The following is a 22892-nucleotide window of genomic DNA, read 5'->3' as shown; positions in this document are numbered from 1 at the left end:
TAATAGAATAAAATTTCCAGAGGGTAATCATATTATTAGTCCTTGAAACCAGTTGCATTTTCGGTGAAATGTGAAATGTGAAAATATCATCTTGGTATTGCTAAAATAATACACACATATAACACTTTTATTCGAATTTCCCGCCGTGGTTCCACAAATATTCACTGCACACTGTCACATTATACTCATACTTTGCGTGAACTCCAAAAATGGATGCTAGATGCCAGATACTTTAAATTGATACAAAAAAGAAAGATCTGTGCCTAGAAACACGGATGTGAACTTGACGTAGGACTGTAATTGTTTTTTTAGTTTAGATCTTTTAACTGTTCCAAATTGTGGTTCTTCAAAGAGCCGTATGTTATAGGAACTGGTAAACGGGTTGTAAGAGTTGAAGTGATGTAAGAAATTCAGAACCAAAATAATACCGATAATCAACAGTAAACAAATTATACTTACCCACTCATAGCCAAAACATTGAAGCAGGTAGTCATATGACTTCGTTGGGTAAATCATAGACTACGAAATCTACCCATGACTACCTCCATTTCTGTGTATATAAGCTCGAAGTATTTCGTGTTGGACATTCAGAGCACGAAACATCCTCAAACATTCACCATGGTTTTGCCGCAAACTGTTGTCATTCCGGAGCATACCCTGGACTACTTGGCTAATACATATATATTGTGTATGTCGCCGAGCGATCGTAAAGATACGTATCGTATCTGCATCCAAATGAGAAAAGCATACTGGTACTACTTGGATCATATTTGTTCTACGCCCCCGCAGAAGTATACCCTGAAGAAATTCATGCTTGATCTCTTCAAACACGTCCCATTCCTGAAACGCAAGAAGAAATGGATCGACGGAATGTTGACGAAATTCTCAAATCGGCAGATGAACTTACCCGTGAATGGCGCTATTATATTATCGCAGGATTTGACGCACGTACTGCTGGTGGAATCATTCACGGGGAAATGGGGATTCCCCAAAGGCAAATCGGAGGATAATGAGGACCCGTTCGCTTGTGCCGTCCGCGAGGTTTACGAAGAGGTCGGTTACACGATAAAAGCCGATGTCGGCCAGTTGGTCTACATAGAGAAGAAACACAGAAGGTACCAGAACTCACGGCTGTATATCATACCAAATGTTTCTCAGAATACGGTTTTTCGAACACAAACCAAAAATGAGATACGACAGATAAAATGGTTTCCGATCAACACATTACCGGATAGTGGTGACAGCGGTGATATATGCATCAAGGAGGGATTGAAATTCTTCAGAGTGCATCAATATATAGCGCAAGTGAAGGAATGGATCGAGACGCAGTACGAAATTAAAAGAGCAAAGTGGAGAGCACATATCGCTACGACCAGGAGAGATCGTTGCAGCCAAAGATATGTTCCTGACCAGTTTTACTTTAGGAACCACCAGAGCTCGTCAATTGCAACTATAGGTTTGCTTGTTCGTAACGTCAGTTTCGTCCACCTTGTTGTTCAAAATCGACCATTCATAAATCCATGCTGTCGGCAAATGGAAAGGAGTTCGTGTACGTTTGCCCGCCTCGAAAGAATGTAAGAATTGTGAACGAAGGCTTACTATGCATGTTGATGCCCTGCTCGAATCTGGGTCATGCGGATAGAATCAAATTGGTTGTCAAGAAGAATCCAATCGAAATGTCAAAAGAGATCCAATAATCAGGAGGGGAAAAAAGTGCTACTAAACCACTACATAGAGAAAATATTGTTATGAAAGGCAAAAACAATCGAATTAAATAAAATGAATGAACTACATTTTTTTTTATCAATCAATGCTAGTGTTTGAAATCATGAAAGCACAACTGACACTTTGATCTTCGAATTTTGAAGAAGGAATTACCTAAATTACAAGAATTATTTCAATTTCAATTGGGAATTATCGTTTGATCAAAAAAGGTAAATAAACAAAGCCTGAGTCACGAAAACGTTTACTCCTTTCATAGGAGAAACGTTTGACAGCGTGGGAAAAACAGACAGCATGGGGTAAAAAGCTGTCAGAAATGCACTTGCAAAATAGATTTGATTCAGTCCGCATGACCCAGACTTGAACCCAACCAAGGCGCTTATATCAATGTATAACAGGTGAAGCAACATCATCACTTCAATAAGAAGAGGATTACGGTTTGTGGAGCGGGGGTTGTTTGTTTTGTTATTGCTTGCTACCACTGTCTGAAGGTCGAAAAAATACCACTGTCTGGAAGGTCGAAAAAATATGGCTTCGAGAAAAACGCGTTCAAAAATTCGTACAGCAATACTATATCCCTTGAGATGACCTCATACTTTTGGCTATATTTTTACAACGAAATCAAATATCGAAAAATTGTTTTAGGACAACATTTTTGAGGGCATTAGCTTCATAGAAATGCAAAATAAAAGAAAATCGATTTTTTCGACCTTCAGATTATCGGACACGGCTTGCCAAGTTGAATAAATAAGACTAGTGTTATAATATATGCGTTCTACAATGAGTGGTACCGTATTGATAATCGGCGGTAGTTATACAACGTTCAGACTATAGCGAATGTATGAAGGTTGAGCAAATTTTCATGCATTACATTTGCGCAGAAAAATAATGGCTTTGTGGCATATTGTAATACGTATATAAAGCGGATCAAAACACAATGGTATATTATATCGATCAAAGTATGCATCGTGTATATCTAAAACCGTATAAAATGCGAAAATCCTGATTTTATTTATCATGACCGATTAAGTCGTAATTCGCTATACCAGGCATCGGTTTTATAGCATACACTATCGTTAAATCAGTTTAATCGACATCATATATGTATATCAGATAGATGCAGTTCGTGAGTCATATAAACTAATATTTTAAATCAATGTAGTACTGCAAAAAATCGTGTTACATTTTGTGGAAAATTGCTTAGCAGTAAATCAAATTAGATCGTAATGGAGGACATATCACATCATATTATGAATTTGACACATCAATATGCTTCTTCTTCTTCTTTCTAGAAGAGCTTCGTCGTTTCAACGTTGTAGAAAATTCTACATCTATATACTCAATGACCTATCTTATGCACGAGACCGTCCTGCAGGCTTACGAGACTGCTCCTCTTACGCAGGCTGCAAGACTGTGTTCCACCTTGCTTCCAACATCCGTGACCACATTGCATGCACCCATCATGCTCTCGTTCGTACGGAACCACCAACGCACTGATGCGTAAAAACTTTTGGAACGACCTGTTATATTATTTATATCCCATGAATATTCTCATACATTCAAATGACGATGTGTGAGGTTACAACTACAGTTGACGTAAATATTTTTCGCCATTTGTTTTTTTTTTCCAAATCGTATTTTCGTATGATAATAGTCGAATAAAATGCTCATCGTTTATTTATCCAAACTAATTCGCAAGCATTTGCCAAGTATGTATATGCCAGTTGGTGTGTCATCTACCACCCGAAATATTGGATAAATGATGATGTATATACGCTGGTTATACGATTTAATGTTTACTTAGTACTTCAATAAGTCTTAAGTTGGTCCTCTTCATCTATTGCACAAATATTGTGCCAGTGAAATTTATCCAATTCTTGTGCTATTCAAACACTCCAGACGGCACCGGCAACAAAATACCAGTGCTGATATGCATTACCAACTCGCCAATCATTCCCTGAAAGCCGGATCGATATTGAGCCGATATTCTGCTATAAATTTGGTTACTTGTGTTCACCATTTACTCACGTAGAATGTACGAATAGTTAGTACGGTACGTACTACGTACGCTACGTACTAAAATGGATTATATTCAGGGTCGTTTACCATGCTACAAAAACTCTTTAAAAATACTACGGAACATTCGAAGGCTTGTAGCTGTCTTTGCTTCATTGGGTAATGTGTTGTACAGTCGATATCCTTTGTAAAAAGGTGACTTTTGGGTGCATGACATTCGAAAGCATGGTTCTGGGGTTGCTTGTCTTGTATTATATCGGTGCATATCTCTTCCGCGATAACGTATGGAACCATGAACTTCCGAATGTCATGCACCAAAAAAGTCACTTTTTTACAAAGGATATATTAGGTGTACCGGTAAGATTCTTCGGTTTTACAACAGATGGCGTAACTTGATTATTATTCCAGTGAATCAAATTTCCAGACATTCGTTGGAAAGCTACTGTAATTGCGCGTCTTTTTCAGTATACGTCAAAAAGTGGAAGCGTAAAGAATATAGTTTTTTTCCACTTCGAATATGTCGAATTTCGTACCAACGAGAGTGTTTTTGTGGAGAGTGTTATTTCCTTCAATATGAGGAGGCTTTACTCGATCAAGATCCGTCAAGATCTTGCAGATACACTCGAAGTAGCTCAGCAAACCATATCCGATCGTTTAAAAACAATGAGAATGATCCGAAAGACATGATATTGGGTGCCGTATGAATTGAAGCCACTAGACGTCGAACACAATTTTTTCACGTGCGAACAAATGCTCCAACGGCATAAAAGAAAGGGTTTTTTGCATCAAATCGTTACTGGCGATGAAAAGTGGGTCCATTACGACAATCCTAAAAGTCGGGCAACGTATGGATACCCCGGCCATGCATCAACATCGAGGGCCGCGCGGAATATTCACGGCCAGAAGGTTATGCTGTCTATTTGGTGGGACCAGCTGGGTGATAATAAATGCGTTTGAGCTATGCACTGAAGGAAAAACGGCCACAATACGAGCAAAGACTCGATAAAGTTATTTTGCAGCACGACAATGCTCGGCCGCATGTCGCGAAACCGGTCAAAACATACTTGGAAACGCTGAAATAGGAAGTCCTATCCCAACCGCCGTATTCTCCAGACATTGCTCAGTCTGATTACTAACTTTTTCGATAGATACAGCCTGGTTGAACAGCACTTCTCCAATTTTGATGAAGTCAAAAATTGGATCGATTCGTGGTTAGCCGACAAACCGGCCGATTATTTTCGAAAAGGGATCCGTGAACTGCAAGAAAGATGGGAAAAAGTTGTGACTAGCGATGGGCAATACTTTGAATATTAAATTTGTAACCATTTTTGCAGAATAAAGTATTAATTTTTGGAAAAAACGAAGAAACTGACCGGTACTCCTATTAATAGTTCGGTGTCATACCGTTAGTAATCTTACATATGAACGTAAGAGTGCAAATTCATAATGTCTCTCTCATAGAAGTTTTGGTACTTATAGGCAAAAACTATAGTGATCAATTTTCACCATACATTTTTGCTGTCTATGAAAAAGTAACAGAGTAGATACCAAAACATGTTTCAATATTTTTCAATATTTTTTTTCAAAGAATTCCAGGAAACTTGTTACCGAAAAGTTATAAGCGTTCGATTTTCTTTGTTTTTTTTTGCGACGTATTACACAAAGTTTTCACTAAGAGGATTGACGATATCCTAAATTTACAAATTCCTCAATGAACAATAAATCGCTACAATATCACAGCCACGGAAGAAGTCAATGTCGACGATGCAAGAACAGTTCATTATCCTCTGCACAGATGAGGAGCTTAAGCAGAAGTTCAACCAATGCTATCAGGAGTTCTGGTTGCATCGCAACTATGAAATACAGTATTGTGGAACATTGTTGAAAAACATATTATCTATTTTCCATCTTCATACCTTGTCGGAAAAGGCTTCAGTGTGGTTACAAACATTTTGACAAAACAGAAAAAAAACCGTTTGAAAATCAACGAACGTGAAGATTTAGGGGTTCAACTCACCAATATTGAACCAGATTTGGACAGATTGGTAGAAAATCACCAGGTATATCCATCACACTTTTTTTTATGTTTTTTATCTTTACTTTGCGATTTTTTAAACATTAATTACCTACTTAAGTATTTGTTTTTGTGAATATTTTGTATTAGTAATTGTTAATTACACTTGATATTTACCGAATTTAATGTCTATTTACTTTGTTGAATTTCGTTGAGAAAATGATGTCAAGTTACTTAACAACTATATTGTCACCTACAAAAATATTTTTTTCGCCCCACTTGGAATATTATTTCAATATTTTGCTGACCCAAAGACTTCTAAAGGTATATATAAAGGTGTAAGGTATTTTTGACGTAGGATTACGTCTTTCGGGAATATATTGGGGTACAAATTGAAAATCGAAAATCGAGCGCACCGTGAAAATTGTCCAATTTCAAATTCTTATTGCTCAGTCATTTCATGATGGATTGATGAGATTTTTGCGTCAATCAATTTCGGCACTCCATAACAATTTTTTACCTTGAATAAAATAATATATATCATGAAACTAACTATCGAACATTTGAAAAATCTCAACCCTTATCCTAACGGAAATACCCACTTCTGATTGGTCGAAATTGACGACACATGCGGCGGGTCCCTAACAGAGATATCAAAACCAAGCTGCCTGGGGGAAATCGACATTGCAAACACATGAAAGTAGGGGTAGCTTTTTTCCCACCGACATGTATTCCCTAACAGAGATGACAAATCCAAGATGTCTGGGGGAAATAAGCATGTAAATACCCTCGTGGTCGGTTTAACTAACGACGCGCACAAATGGATAGTGCTCATTGTAACTAGCGTGGGCATTGCTGATTGCATACGTGCTAGCGAATAAGTTGGGAGCGATGAATATGTGTTTTTTCGTTCCAATAAGAATCTTTCGATGGGTTGATTGAAGAGTGATCTTTCAATGAACTGAATAGAACTTATGCTTGATAGAATATAAATAAAATTTAAATTTATCTAAACGCCCTAACTGCCAAGTTTTGATTGACCCGATTTACGGTTTCCCCAAACAAAGACTTCAAAATCGGTGTACCTGTGGAAATCCGCATTGCAAATATACATGCAAGTCGGGGGTATTTTTGTTCCCACCGAGTTTTGTTTCCCTAACACCGACTTCTAAATCAATTTGCCTGAGGGAATCCGCTTTGTCAGAACATGCAAGTCGGGAGTATTTTCCACACTGAGATGTGTTTCTCTAACACGGACTTCAAAACTAATGTGCCTGAGGGAATCCGCTTTGCAAATACATGCAAATCGGGAGTAATGTTTTTGGTGTTGAGTATAATTTCAGAGGGAAATGTAAAACACAATGATCGTTTTACAATTCTTCCGTTCAAATATTTTGGTAGTCCTAGGCATCATATCAAACGTAAAAGGACGTTCATCAAATTTATTTGTAACGAAGAACATAATCTATTACACAAATTTCGATGCATTCTAAAATAATATTCGAAGTGGTAAACGTGTGGGTTGCATAATATAATTGCGTAGTTCTACGTCAAATATATGCGGTCGTGTACTAGATACAATCCCTTACAGTTTTTTTTTCAACAAATCAACGTATGTAAGAGTTCCATTTTTTTTTCAATTACCAGTTCCCAATCGAATCGAACCTCTAACCTTCGAAACATAAACGTGTAGTCAAAAAGCTCAGTAATGGTCAACATTCCGACCGCTTGATTACTGATTAGCCAAGATCGGCGCCTAATTGGAGAGACCAATGAGCGTAAATCCATCTTAATCGTCTTACTTGTTGAACTCCGCGGGTCAACGGAACAAGTGACCACGTGCTGCAGTTCTCCATACGTGACCCGCAGCGTTCGAATGCTGCTAACCACCACACGATACGGCGGCGAGAAAGTGTACCGACTTTATACACACACACAATATGTGCCAAAGTGAATGGAACGAGTGATTTATGGACTTATACTCCCCAACACTTGCCACGGGCACAATTTACGGCAATAGGTACCCCCATCTGTCATTGTGGGGAAGCCGCCGACGCCGCGGCCGGCAACCTCTCGAACGCTCTTCGCACATTATTTATATTACACCGCCAAGGCGCGCGCGAAGCATTCATCATTACGACATTAGCTAGTCAAATCGCGTTTCAACTGTTTAGCGCTGCTAATCCAACCCAAACGCCGGTTGTTGTTGTTGTTGCAATAAACAGAGCCATTGAAATGAATATGATTAGTAGATGATTAATCTATCTCTCACCTCATCCTGCCGCTGACAGGCTTGATGATCTTGTAACCGTTTGTCACATGCACCTGAAACTAGTTTATGACAAAGTGCCAGGACCAGCGATCACCACGTGTTGAAGTTCAAGCACGCAGAACAGACAATCGCGAGCTCCACATCCACATTCGTTCGGGCGGAATGTGTCAAAAATGGAGAAAGTTATAAGAATAACGCTTTTTATAAGGAAACGACAAATTAAGTCACTTGAAACAAGAGCACGCAAGAGAGGCGGCGTGCGCGCTTCTTGTGAAATTAGCGCTTGGCCGGAACGGCGGATTTTTTTTCGAGGCGTCCTCCGACAGATCACACTCATTTTGCTATCGGGAACGGGCCAACGTTACTCGACTGAAAGCAAATTGGGCCTTTGACCGAGCGAACTTCAGGTTACAGTAAGTTTCGAACACAAAATTGTGCGTTGTGTTGGAGTTGATTAATTGTTTCAATTCGAAGGAAGTTATAGACTCTAGCGATATTCCAGCATGAAGCTATTGTTATCGCACTACATCAACTTCAAACGTATTCAATAAGTCTGGTGTACTTCTCCGCCATTTTCTCGAAGTACTCACTTAATTATAGGCCTGAGTTTTTGCACCTTATGACTATTAGCTCTAATAAGCCGTAAATGAGGCCTCTGAGGTGCTGGGCGGGGTACTTAAACGCTGACTGATTATATCCCATTCCTAATGAAAAGCTAAGTAGTTAACAATAACTGGGATTTTAATATCGCATAGAGGCATGGGGCTCTAATGAGAAAATGATTACATTAATGACTACGGCAAGACTGTGCTGTTTTTTAGATCTGTATCAAAACTCAGAAGATTTTATTTCATGATAACAATTATTCGCAAATAAATTATTGTTATTAGGTCTCACAGCACATAATTTTACCAGCGATGATTATCATAAAGACTTGAGCGCGCAAAAATTGATTGAAAAAAAAATGGTTTCTTTCAGTCAAAATTCATTATACGAAAATTTTCTTATTTTTCTTTTGGTAGCTCAGATCATACATTTTAAGGAAAACTCTTTTCGTTTATTCTTTTGGTTTGCCAAATCCGAACTGCCGTGCTTTCCGCTTAACCCCTTCCATAAAATTTTGCACAGTGCACAATGGTCCTGGAGGGGCATTTCAGAGGAAATTAGCATCTAGAGCTCGACAGTTATTCTCTAGACAAAAACTATCTTCAACAAAGTTGTTACATATGATAGAGTGCTCATTTTTATGTTGTCAAGAATAGGATGACTAAAATTTCCGATGAAATAAAAATTCTAACCTTCTTATCTTTATAGATAAAGGTAAACATGGTTCAACAATGTTGTAGCCCCTGTTATTCTAAGCAACTTTGTAGAACAATGTTTTATTTTCTATCTCTTAAAATAACCGATATAGCGCTTTTCTCTAAGTTGAGTTAGGGTGACCATGAACAAATAGTTTTTTTTTGCTCTAACTCCTATATTTAAAATTCTACATCACTACTGTCTTCGAACGACTTTTGAGCTTACTACGACTAGCATTTTACGATGCATAACTTGCCTTTTCTTATTCTACTCAAAGTAATTGATGTTTCTTATGAAAAAATGTTCGCCGAAAAAGACCTCAACCCACCTAACTGTCCCCAGCTGCGGCCAATTGAACGCCAGCAAGGCCAAGTTCAAGAAGGAAGGTACAGTGTCTAAAAATATGTCAGTGTTCAAGAAGAATTGGTCTGCAGGGTCTAGAAAGTGCACAAAGACTATTGTGCAGAATGTGCTGAGTGAAGTTAATTCTAAGGTTCGATCATTTTTTTAGAAATCAACAACAAGCTTGATTTTTTTTCATTTCATTGCTATGTTAACTTAACATTCTTTAATAAAATTCACTTTTGTAAACACTTTCTGAATGTTATCGGTTTTCTTTTGATGTTTGAAAGTTTAAGACTACTTTTTGATACACTCCTGAATGCTTGAATTGATGGTACGGGCACGTAAAACACAAATGAGCCTAACAAATGTATGGGAAAATGAGAATGCTTCTAGTTTAGGTAATGGGAAATTGTAACATACAGTAGAACCCCGATTATCCGCGGAATAGTCGGGCTAGGTAATCGCGTATAACGAAAATCGCGGATAACGCAATAAATGATTAAAAAAGAGATGCAAGCACAAAAAAAATATCAGCGTGATAACTATGTTTTATTAATACAGGAATCATTAAACTGTCCATCTATAAGCTCGTGTACACCAGAAGTCAAATAATGTGAAAGCCATGATCAAAACAAAAAAGCAATATAGCTACTGAAAAATTCCGGGAAAGTCCATAGCATTACTATGGAACTCGCTCTCGCGGATAAACCGCACCGCGGATCATCCGCTCGCGGATAATCGAGGTTCCACTGTATATCATATGAAAAAAAATCTTAGAGATTTTCCTGTTCGATTGTTTTTTTTAATTCTTTATTTGAGAGGCTTTCAGTCTCCTGGGCTGGTTCGCCTCTGTTCGATTGGTATGCATTATTAATGTTAATTAACGTTAACTTTATTTCATAGAATCGTGACCGTTTTCTGATTTGGTTCCCTTCCTCAAAAACTGAGTTCTACGTTAAAAGCTGTTTCGGGGATCAGGAGAAAAATTTCGTCCAATCCGAGCGTTTCATGAAGAAAATGCCTAAATTGAAAGGGATTCAGTCTTCACGAAATTTGTCAGGTGATTTTTGGTGAGATTATCGAAAAGATCGGAAAGATTGAGAAGAGAAGTTCAATTTTCGCGATTTTTTGGGAGCACAAAGGATCGATCCAAAATATCGCTAATGTTCAGTAGCCACGACAAAATCGAGATCCGAAAGATTAACGTCCCAGAAACGAAGCCAGCAGCTCAAGCATATAGGAGCGTGTTGATATATTTAGCCGTGGGGGGGAAGAGCAACAAACATACAATTCGATATATATATATATATATATATATATATATATATATATATATATATATATATATATATATATATATATATATTTATATATATATATATATATATATATATATATATATATATATATATATATATATATATATTTATATATATATATATATATATATATATATATATATATATATATATATATATAAAAATGGAGTGATGTCTGTCTGTCTGATTCTTATAGACTCGGAAACTACTGAACCGATCGACATGAAAATTGGTATGTAGGGGTTTTTGGGGCCGGGGAAGGTTTTCGTGATATTTTGAGACCCCTCCCCCCTCTCTAAGGGGGGGCTGCCATACAAATGAAACACAAATTTCTGCATTACTCGGAAATTAACCAAGCAAACGAAACCAAAGTTGGCATGTGAAAGTTTTAGGGTGCAATAAATGTTTCTATGATGGTTAGACAGTCCTTCCCCCACTCAAAGGGGGGGCTGCCATACAAATGAAACACAAATTTCTGCATTACTCGAGAATTAATCAAGCAAATGAAACCAAATTTGGCATGTGGAGGTTTTAGGATGCAATAAATGTTTCTATGGTGATAAGATACTCCTTCCCCCTCTCTTAGAGGGGGCTGCCATACAAATGAAACACAATTTTTTGCATTACTCGGAAATTAATCAATCAAACGAAACCAAAGTTGGCATGTGAAAGTTTTTTTTTTTCCAATTCGTTTATTTGTAAGTCTCAATCGCATAAGCTTTGCGGAGCCGCTAACTCAAGTTTTGTTTTTACAAAAATTTCATCTTAAATCTATGTTTAGTAGGTTTCGACCGATTACTCGCGGTTTACTCGAGGTTAGAGGGGCAACAATTTTTGTGGGACGGGTCAGGTTAGGGATATGGATATGAGGTATCATTGTCTCAACCGAGGGTTGCCGCACGCACTGTAGCATTGTGCATAATGACCAGGGATAGCATCTGGTGTTCGACTAGCTGTCGAGGGTGGGCGACGGTGAGATGAGGGGACAAGACAAACAAACTAATAACGAAAAAGAAAAAAAAAACACAAAAGCATTAAATTCTTATACTAGACCGTTTCACAAACATATAGATCAACTGCATATAGCAGATGTCGCGAGTTCCCAACACGTCTCTAACAGGAACATAGGGTTGTCTTCCTTGGACCTCAAGGGCATTCAAAAGGTACTCTCTGGCTGCGTCATTATCCATACATTGCCAAACTGCGTGATCGATGTCATCGTAACCGTTTCCACACCGACAGACATTGTTTTGAACAAGATTTATTCTGTGGAGATGCACATCTAGCGAGTAGTGGTTGGACATAAGTCTACTCATTACACGAATGAAGTCACGACTTACGTCCAAACCTTTGAACCACGCTCTCGAAGAAACCTTTGGAATAATTGAATATAACCACCGCCCAAGACTTCCAGTGTCCCAATCGGTTTGCCAACTCAAGAGGGAACTCTGACGCAGTAATTGTAAAAATTCATCGTATGAAATCTGTCTATCAAACAATTCGCCTTCCTGACCTTTGCTAGAATGTCCGCCTTCTCATTGCCAGGAATTGAGCAATGAGAGGGGACCCATACAAAGGTTATCTTATAAGATCTTTCGATCAGTGCACTCATCTGCAGCCTCACTTTTGTGAGGAAATAAGATGGGTGCCTACTAGTTCTCATCGACTGGAGAGCCTCAAGCGAACTGAGACTATCCGAGAAAATGAAGTAATGGTCTGCAGGCTTGTTGGAGATCATCCCCAATGCGAAGTCGATTGCTGCCAGCTCAGCAACATAAACGGAACAAGGTTCCTGCAGTTTACGGAAGGCGCTCGAATTTTCATTGAAAACACCGAAGCCAGTGGATCCATTGAGGCGAGACCCATCAGTGAAGTATCTTTTCATGCAATTGACTTTTGAGTACTTTCGGTTAAAAATACGGGGAATGTAAGTTGATCGAAGCTGATCTGAGATTCCAAGTATTGCTTGTTTCATCGACAGATCGTATTCAATTGAGGAACTGCTGATGGTGAAGTGAGCACGGTCTGGAGTAAACGATGGAAGACAAATATCTGACGAAATATAGTGGTGGTAAATTCTCATAAACCGAGATTGTATATTTAGATGAAGAATTTTTTCAAAGTTTTCAATCAAAAGTGTGTTCGTGACTCCGCATTTCACCAGTATTCTGAGAGAAAGTTCCCAGAATCGGTTCTGTAGAGGAGTTACTCCTGCCAGAACCTCGAGACTCATGTTATGCGTTGAGTGCATACAGCCAAGAGCTATACGCAGACAATGATATTGAATTCGTTCCAGTTTTAGAAGGTGACTTTTAGCTGCTGAGAGAAAGCAGAAAGAGCCATACTCCAGAATGGATAGAATAGTTGTTTTATAAAGTGTTATGAGATCTCCCGGATTAGCTCCCCACCACGTGCCGCAAATCGAGCGGAGGAAGTTGATCCTCTTTTGACATTTTTGCTTCAAATACGTAATGTGGGTATTCCAAGTGCATTTTGAATCAAACCAGACACCAAGGTACTTGAAAGTCAATGATTGGGTAATGCTTCTGCCCAAAAGCTTAAGTTGCAATTGGGCTGGGAACCGCTTTCGAGTAAACACTACCAGTTCGGTTTTCTGCGGCGAGAATTCGATCCCTAAGTTCCTTGCCCAAGAAGACAAGTTATCTAAGGAATTTTGCAATGGTCTTTGCAAATTTTCGGCATGGAGACCTCTGACGGAAACCACACCATCATCTGCAAGCTGTCTAAGCGTGCATTGTTCTGCCAAACAACTGTCAATATCTTTCACATAAAAATTATAAAGAAGGGGGCTCAGACATGAGCCTTGGGGTAGACCCATATAACTATTTCTGGAAGTTGTCAGTTGTCCAAGGGTAAAGTTCATTCGCTTTTCTGACAACAAATTGTACAAAAAGTTATTCAAAATTCCAGGAAGTCCACATCTGTTCAGATTGTCTGACAGAATTTCTATGGAAACTGAATCAAAAGCTCCCTTAATATCCAAAAATACTGAAGCCAGTTGCTCCTTGTGCGCAAAGGCCAGTTGAATATCTGTAGAAAGCAACGCTAGACAATCGTTTGTTCCTTTGCTCTTGCGAAACCCAAATTGTGTACTTGATAGCAAATTATTTGTCTCGATCCATTGATCGAGTCTTCGAAGGATCATTTTTTCCAACAATTTTCTAATGCACGAGAGCATAGCAATCGGACGGTATGAGTTATGGTCAGACGCTGGTTTGCCAGGCTTTTGAATTGCTATCACTTTGACCTGTCTCCATTCGGGTGGCACAATATTGTTTTCTAGTAGGATATTGAATAAGTCTAGCATGCGTCTTTTCGCGATATGGGGAAGATCTTTTAGAAGAACAAATTTAATCATATCGCTTCCGGGTGAAGAGTTGTTCGATGAAAGAAGAGCCATAGAAAATTCCAGCATTGAGAATGGTCCGTCCAGAGGTCCACTGCTCGGAGACGTTTCTCGAAGAGTATGTTGGGCTGGAACTGAGTCTGGACAGACCTTTTTCGCGAAATCGAATATCCATCGGTTGGAGTATTCTTCACTCTCGTTGGTAGATGAGCGGTTACGCATGTTGCGAGCTACCCTCCACAAGGTACGTATTGAGGTTTCACGAGAAAGACCTTCAATGAAATTGCGCCAGTAACCGCGTTTTTTTGCTTTAATTAATTGTTTCAGCTGTATTTCAAGCTTTGAATATTCCTCGAAGTGTGTGGATGTTCCATGTCTACGAAAAGCTTTGAAAGCATCAGATTTTTTCAAATACAATTTTGTGCATTCATCGTCCCAGCCAGGAGTGGCTGGTTTTCTTTTAAACGGAGCACTTGGAACTTTTCTTTTTTGTGCTTCCAGTGAACTTTTATACATCAAATCGACAAAGAATCGATATTCTTCCAATGGTGGAAGTATATCTATTGATTCGACACCGATTGTTACCGCCGTTGTAAATTTTTGCCAGTCGATGTTCCTTGTTAGATCAAATGGAACTCGAGATGGTTCAGTGGATTGCGGGCTACACTTGATTGATATACTGATTGGCAAGTGATCGCTACCATGGGGATCATTGATGACCTTCCACTGACAATCTAATGATAACGAGCTTGAGCAAAAAGAAAGGTCGAGACGACTTTCTCGAGCCGGAGGTTTTGGAATTCGTGTCGCTTCACCAGTGTTCAAGATAGTCAAGTTGAAATCGTCACATAAATCGTAAAAAATAGCCGCTCTGGCGTCATCATAAGGATCACCCCACCCAGTACCATGAGAGTTCATATCACCCAGAATTAGAACTGGGGATGAGAGAATCGAGACTAGATTCCAAAGATGACTACGGCTAATGTTAGTATTTGGAGGAACGTATACTGAAGCTATGCAAAGTTCTTTATTCTTTGCAGTTATTTGACACGCGACAATTTCGACGTCTGATAGAGCTGGGAGAGGAATTTTATAGAAAGAGTAGCACTTTTTGATCCCCAAAAGTACTCCTCCATAAGAATCATTTCTATCCAGGCGAATAATGTTAAAATCGTGGAAGTTGAGTTCAGTGTCAGAAGAAAGCCATGTTTCAGAGAGGGCAAATATATCACAATCATAATTTTGAAGTAAAAATTTGAACGAATCTAGTTTTGGCACTAGACTACGGCAGTTCCATTGTAGCACATTGATCATATTTCTACTACGCTAGGGGAATTATCCATCGAATGATATGATTGATGCAAGGAGGGGCCATGAAGCAGTCAATTGCTTAAAATAAGACTTTAAAGATGGAAGCAAGGCAGAAATAAAGCTTCTGAGGGGGTCTTGAATTTTTAACGTGTTTAGTATGAAGTCCACAATGTCCGAAAAAGCTATCAATCCTCGATTAGACGCGAATTTTCTACGAGAAGTTCGAGGAGCAGCGTTTTTATTTCTCTCTTCTCTGGGTAATGACGTAAAATCCTTGCTGCAACCAGGAACTGGCTGAGAAGGAGCCTTCGAATTCGTTTTTTTATTACTATTACCCTTGGAATTAGACAATCTTCCGAGGGTCACTTTAGGTTTCTTACGGTGCACCGTTGGTGAAGAGAGCTTTCTTTTTGATGATTCATCCTTTATTGAAGATTCTGGTGCAGCCGAATCTAGTCCGATTCTTGAGATGACAGAACCGAAAATTGGTTTTCATCTTGAGCGGCTGATGCGGTCTTTAGCATTTCAGCATAAGTCCGCTTGGAGCGTCCAGCGATAGAACGCTTCACTTTATCGGAGTGCTGTTTGTACCTCGGGTGAGATTCTCGCCACAGTGGATACATTTTTCCACTGTTTGTGTGCAGGAATCCTCACTATGTTTCTCGCCACATTTACCGCAACGAAATTTGTTGCCGCAGTGGCTAAACGAGTTTCCCAACTTTTTACAGTTGGTACAATTATAAACCCGTGGTACAAACAGGCGCACTGGGAAAAAAATATTTTCTACTTTCACATAGTTTGGGAGAACAGAACCTGCGAAAGTAATCCGAAAAGAGTGCGAGGGCTTATAAACTTTTTTGTTTTCTTCCAAAGATGCTGAATGCAGGTTTCTAACATCCAGGATCTTCACAAGATCACCTATCATCGAGTTTTTGAAAGAACCCGAAGCTTTTTTCAATTCATCGACACTCAGACTCGCGTCGGTTACTACGCCTTCTATCTCCACCTCTCGAGAAGGGATGTAGATGTGATATTCCCTGTTAAAAACTTCGTGGTCAACAATCTTGTTGGCCACATCAAAAGTCAGTGCTTCTACACGCAGTTTATCCGGTCTCTCTTTATGTATCGAGACGCCCGAAAATTGACGCAGCAAATCTCTTGAAATATCAAGAGTTCTCAACGATTTTCCCTTGGGCCGAAAGAAAACAACCCATGGTCCCTTTGAGGTCGATTGATAATAGCGCGTCCGCGCAACAATGGCATCGGTAGATGTCATAACGGTTGCGCAAACGGTGCGCAACCGTCTATGAAAAAAAAACACACACACACACGCACGCGCGCTCAAAAACTCAACTTAAAACTAACTTAGACTAATAATTAACTTAAATTTAAGAAAAATATATAAATATATATATCTCAAAAAAAAAATTCTTCCAAAAAAAAAAACAAAATACTAATTTCCGGTGTCCGAACAACCTTGAACACCCCTATTCGAAGCTATACAACGCCGCACGCTACGAGGTAAACACAATAGCGTGACGGCAAAAGTTGTTGTTTATTATACTTCTCTATGATGAAATCGATGCCGCTGGAACCAATTCACAGATCGCCGGTCCGGCGTTGCCGGAGAGGTGCTGCTTCCTCGCTGTTCCGGGTATTAACGGCACTTATCTTGCCACGAACGGTCAAAGAAAAAAAAAGCCAAAGGCACTTTGGCGGAGGGGGAAAAAAAAACTTCACCATGTGAAAGTTTTAGGGTGCAATAAATGTTTCTATGATGGTTAGACAGTCCTTCCCCCACTCAAAGGGGGGGCTGCCATACAAATGAAACACAAATTTCTGCATTACTCGAGAATTAATCAAGCAAATGAAACCAAATTTGGCATGTGGAGGTTTTAGGATGCAATAAATGTTTCTATGGTGATAAGATACTCCTTCTCCCTCTCTTAGAGGGGGCTGCCATACAAATGAAACACAATTTTTTGCATATTAAATTTATTGCGAACTATGTAGCGTATCGAAGATTGGCAATTTTGACAGCTATGTCGAAGAAACGTGGCATACTATGATAGAATGGACACTGGAGTCGCTTTTTTACGCGGGGATACGTGCCGCGTAAACAAAAACCGCGTAAATTCCAAAATCCACGTGGAAAAAACCGCATAAATTACAAAATCCGCGTAAGAATAAACCGGGTAATTTTCAAAATCCGTATGAAAATCTAACAAACAGTGAATTATTATTTTAAACTAATAATTCACTGTTTGTTTTTGCAACCCATATTCTAACAATTGACTAACTGAATTTTTTGCATGCTACTATCAATATATCTGTATCTCCTTTTATTTCTCGGCTACTAATCAGTCTTACAATACAAACTTATTTAGTAAAATAAGCCGCGTGAATTCCAAAAACCGCGTAAAAAAAGCCGTGTAAAATAAAACCGCGTAAAAAACGACTTCAGTGTACGCATAAAGCCTGTCCACGTTAAATTTCGGACACTTTTCTTTCAGTGTAGTTTATGAAATATTTCACTTACATGACAGCTGAAACCCTCCTCTTTATTTCGATGTCCAACATGTTTACATTCTTCTTCAGTTTGGTAAAATGGCAGCGAATCAAGTGGAAGTAAGCAAACGCATTTTGCGCGAACGGCAGCAAAATCCAACACTGTCGGTACGCGATCTCGCCAAAAAGCTAAAAATGTCGAAGAGTACCGTGTTTAGTGTTTGCAAATCGTTCAACAAGTGCTTAACTGTGGATCGGAAGTTTGGAAGCGGAACAAATCGGAATGTATGCTCCCGACAGATGGACCGAAAGATGGTTGCCATTATTGAGAAACAACCCAACTCGTGGCTCGAAAGGTTGGAAAACCAAAATCATATGTACAAAAAGTGAAGCAGAGGCATGGACTGAAGGCGAAAAGGGTGCCCAATCGTGATGATGAGCAAAATTTCACTGTAAAAAGCCGTGCTAGTGTGCTCTACATCTATAAGTTTCATAACTTATGTTCTCGAAGACTTCAAACAGCTTCCGGGTCTCACTTTTCATACTGCAATGCGAAGGAATGCCGTAGCCGAGTGTTTCCGGACCAAGAAGCAGTCTAAATTCCCCGAAAAGTGCTTGGTTTGGCAGGCCATATGCAGTTGTTGCCGAAAATCCAAATCTTTCGTCTCTACGACACCGTCAACAAAGATGTCTATGAGAAGGAATATCTCCAGAAGCGGTTGCTACCATTCAGAAGACTCTCCAGCGTTGTTTTGGCCAGATTTGGCCTCTTGTCACTATGCAAAATCCATCCTGGAACGGTATAATGCACATGAGGTCAAATATGTGCCAAAAACAGCAAATCCACCGAACAGAACTTCGGCCAGTGGAAAAGTACTGGGCTCTGATTAAGCGAAAACTATTCGAAACTAAGATGCAAGCGAATGTCATTACTGATTTCAAGAAGAGATGGAAAAGCACCGCCGCCAGTATATCTGAGGATACTGTACGGAACCTAATGTCAGATGTTTCCAAGAATGTTCGTGAATTTTACAGACAACGTAATTAACATCGAAGTAAGCTTTCCTTGTTTTAGATATAAGTCTATTTTACTGAAATAAACAATCGGTTTTGTTGTATTACGTGAATTTTGGTTTAACTGGCATCATCTTGGTGTCCGAAATTTAACGTGGACAGTCTTACCTAAAAACAGTATTTGGTTGGACAAGAGTGTGCAATTACCCACAATTATATTTCATCCAACTCATTCGGAAACTTGAAACAAGGACATCTGAAGGGTGACTCTCAACGATGACATATTGCTCTTAGTACATTTATTGCTGTCACATTGAGAAGATAAGCATCGATACGCATTTACAGTTCGATTGAAATCATGCTGTCCGTTCATTTGAATGTAGAACGTTTCATTTGGCACCACGAAAGCTGTGGAATGCGGCCTACGCGTGATGCATCTGCTGCGAACCGCCAACAGCCATACGGTTAATTTACGATTTAATAATTGAAGCAATTGTGCGCATCTAGAGGCTCGAACGAGAATTAGAATATATACTTTTACACGGATAACACAACGCGCGGATCTGTGCAACTTGCGACTGTTTGTTGTTCTCAGAGGCCACCAGATGACGTTGTTGTTTTCGAAATCATCAGATGTGGTGAATGCTTTTCGCTCGGAATATAATGAGATTTGTAATTTGCGCGAAAGTTGTTAACCCAATAGTACCCGATGATTTAACTCCATTGAATTTTTTTTCTTCTCTTCTTATTTCGCATTCCAGATTTGCTGAAACAGAGAGACGGGAAAAGAACGGCGGTGAACGATCGGAGTCACCAATTGAACAGGTCTTGATTGAGTTATCAGAGAGGGGCAGTATATATGACAAGTTAATAAAGTGGTTGCCCCTTGCGGTTAAGTCTAGTGGCGGCGGCGATGTCAGCAAGGAATACGCGAGACGTCGAAAATCAAATAAATAAATTTATTATCAAATCAGGTCAATTTGTATTAAGCAGAAATACATATTGTTAAGTGCGGCGGCGGATAGAATGTGCTCATCGCGGTGCTGCGCGGAATGCATCAACACGAGAGAAGAACGCAGTCACTAGAGGGCGTTTGTGTGCGCGGTGCAAATGATATATCCCAATCTGCATAAGTCAGACGGTTTCGTGCGGTATCTAGAGGTGGTAACTGCAACTGTGTAAAACGCATCTAATCAACGGTGAAATCAGCCTAGTGCTAATAAATAGTGGCAACAATCATCATTGGGGAATCTTGTGTATCACACTCATTTCTCGCCGAAAGTGCGGTATGCTATGCGCGTGTTTGTGTGAATTTGTACGTGTGTGTGCGCGCGCGCTCTAAAAAGTGATAATAGAAGTACTGTTTTCTCTGGACCGGTTCGCGATTGTGATTGTAAACAAATCAAATCACATTGGATGGCGCCTCTGCTCTTAAAAGCCAGTAGCACTCAAACGATAAAGCAGTAAATTTTAGAAGAAAAAAAACTGTGAATAGAAACTGGAATTTCAAGCATCCTAAGCATTTCGTTGGCGGGGCGACTATCTGTGTCGAATTGTCAATTGAACCCACTTGATAGATTTTCGACCAATAGAAGTAGAAAGCGAAGCGACTTGCAAAAGACGGAGGAAGATGAAGCTCGTTGTGATCTGTCTGATAGTGCAGACTTTGCGCTGTGCGCTGTCGATTCCTCACAAGTCGGAACCCACGGTGAGTTATTACTTTGTTGCATGTTGTTGTGATTTATAGCGGTGGCAAGGTTTCAGGAATTTAATAACATTTACGATGCGATGCGTTGTTTAAGCTTCTTGTTGCAGAGATGACCAACTCCTTGGAACTAGCTATCTCCTTGGGACTAGGAAAGGAATGAAAATCTGCTCACTTTTTGAATTTTGAGGGAAAAAGTTGAAATAGAGAAATGGAAACGTTAATAATAAAAATCAAAACAATAAAGGAAAAATAAACATATATATTCATATTTGAAAGTGTATAGATTTGAGAAAATCAAAAATTGAAGAAATAGCATCGATATTAAGAGTAGCCAGAACGTCGCGAATCGGAAAATTAGGTGGCATTCCTTTTTTGCGAAAATTTTCTATTGAAGATAACCTGTCATTTTGAAACTCAGAACAAAACCACACAATATGATCAATATCGTGATATCCTATACCATACACACATAGGTTACTATCACTGATGTTAATTCGAAAAAGATGTGCATTCGAAGAATAATGGTTAGACATGAATCTGACTAAAATCTCGAGAAAAATTATATCCTTTAATCCATGGTTTGAGAGAAACCCTAGGAATGATAGAATATAGCCATCGGCCTTTATTACTACTATTCTAACTTGACTGCCAAGATACAAGTGCCCGTTCACGAGGAAAATGAAGATATTCATCGAAAGTAATTGGCCTATACAATAAGTCTCCTTCCATAGCGCCCTTCTTGGCAAGAAACTCTGCTTTCTCATTTCCTGGTATCGAACAATGAGACGGAATCCATACAAAAGTGATATTAAATGAGCTAGTTATCAGAGCACTTAAAAGCTGATGGATTTCAGATAAGAAATACGACGTATATCTAGTCCTCACTGAACGGAGTACCTCTAAAGAGCTGAGACTATCAGAAAAAATGAAAAAGTGATCTGGTGCCAAGGTCTGAATATGATGTAAGGCCATGTATATTGCAGCCAATTCGTCAACAAACACCGAACAGGGTAAACTAAGCCTACGGAAAGTGAAGAAGTTGATATTGAATATACCAAAGCCTGTGGATCCATTAAGGCTAGATCCATCAGTAAAAAAAGTTTTGGTTGGGTCAATATGTTTATACCTTTACAGGAATATCGCAGGTATAACTAAATGACGGAGATCATCTGAAATATTATACATCTAATCCTTTATTGACAGGTCAATAATAATAGAGGAACAAAAATGAAGGAATGATCTGGGAACCAGATAAAGCAGATGGACTTTCCAAAGTCATAAATTCATGATATAGAGACATCGCCTAGATCGAACGCCTGAGTTCAACATTTTTTCAACGTTTGCTATCACTTTCGGATTAAGTGTTTCACAGCGTATTGAAAAACGGAATGATAACTCGAAAAAACGTACGGAAAGAGGAAGTATGCCAGCTAGAATTTCTAGGCTCATAGTATGAGTTGACTGCATACATCCTAGAGCAATACGTAAACAGCGATATTGAATCCTTTCCAGATGCAAAATATGGGTACAGGCAGCGGAACTACCATACTCCAGCAAAAACTACTGAGATTTTTGTTTCAAGTAGCCTATGTGTTTACCCCATGTTCCTTTGGAGTCAAACACAACACCTTAACATACTTAAATGACATCGAGTGACGAATAGTTCTATCCAAAAGTTTAAGCCGTATTTGTGCAGGATGATGTTTTCTTGAGAATACAACCATCTCTGTCTTCTCAGTAGAAAATTCAATACCCGATCTGCAGTCCCAATCAACCAAATTGTCAAGAGAATCTTGCAAAGGATTATGAAGTTCGGTGCTGTCTTTGCCCATTACAGTCATCTGCAAACTGTCTCAAAGTACAATTTCCCGATAAACAAATATCAATATCATTTACAAAGAAGTTGTAAAGAATTGGAGGAAGACCCATGTAGCTAATGCGCAAAACTGACGAAGAACCATGAGAAAAACTCATATGTTTTTCACGCATTTGGT

General features: G+C 39.2%; 2 protein-coding genes across 3 annotated transcripts in view; both read left to right on the top strand.

Annotated features, from left to right (window-relative positions):
- LOC129765486 (SPARC-related modular calcium-binding protein 2) overlaps positions 1-22892 on the top strand; it is a 129568-nt gene that overhangs the window by 37794 nt on the left and 68882 nt on the right. For both annotated transcript variants that reach the window (XM_055765855.1, XM_055765854.1), the window contains exon 2: positions 19952-20898. In XM_055765855.1, coding sequence (XP_055621830.1) covers positions 20821-20898 — 78 coding nt within the window. In that variant the 5' untranslated portion in view covers positions 19952-20820. The remainder of the gene's footprint in view (positions 1-19951; positions 20899-22892) is intronic.
- On the top strand, positions 619-20147 carry LOC129767165 (m7GpppN-mRNA hydrolase-like). Its single transcript, XM_055767787.1, has 2 exons — positions 619-1115; positions 19952-20147. Exons 1-2 carry the CDS (start codon positions 619-621, stop codon positions 20145-20147), a joined length of 693 nt encoding a protein of 230 aa, XP_055623762.1.

Source organism: Toxorhynchites rutilus, chromosome 2, assembly GCF_029784135.1.
Source record: "Toxorhynchites rutilus septentrionalis strain SRP chromosome 2, ASM2978413v1, whole genome shotgun sequence".
Taxonomy (NCBI): Eukaryota; Metazoa; Arthropoda; class Insecta; order Diptera; family Culicidae; genus Toxorhynchites; species Toxorhynchites rutilus.
This window is presented reverse-complemented; position numbering and strand designations above follow the sequence as displayed.

Bases quoted from the DNA above. Each gene is read 5' to 3' on its own strand.
- LOC129767165 (XM_055767787.1), top strand. From the start codon at position 619: ATGGTTTTGCCGCAAACTGTTGTCATTCCGGAGCATACCCTGGACTAC. The intron at 1,116-19,951 runs GTACCAGAACTC...TTCGCATTCCAG, and splicing joins ATAGAGAAGAAACACAGAAG to ATTTGCTGAAACAGAGAGAC.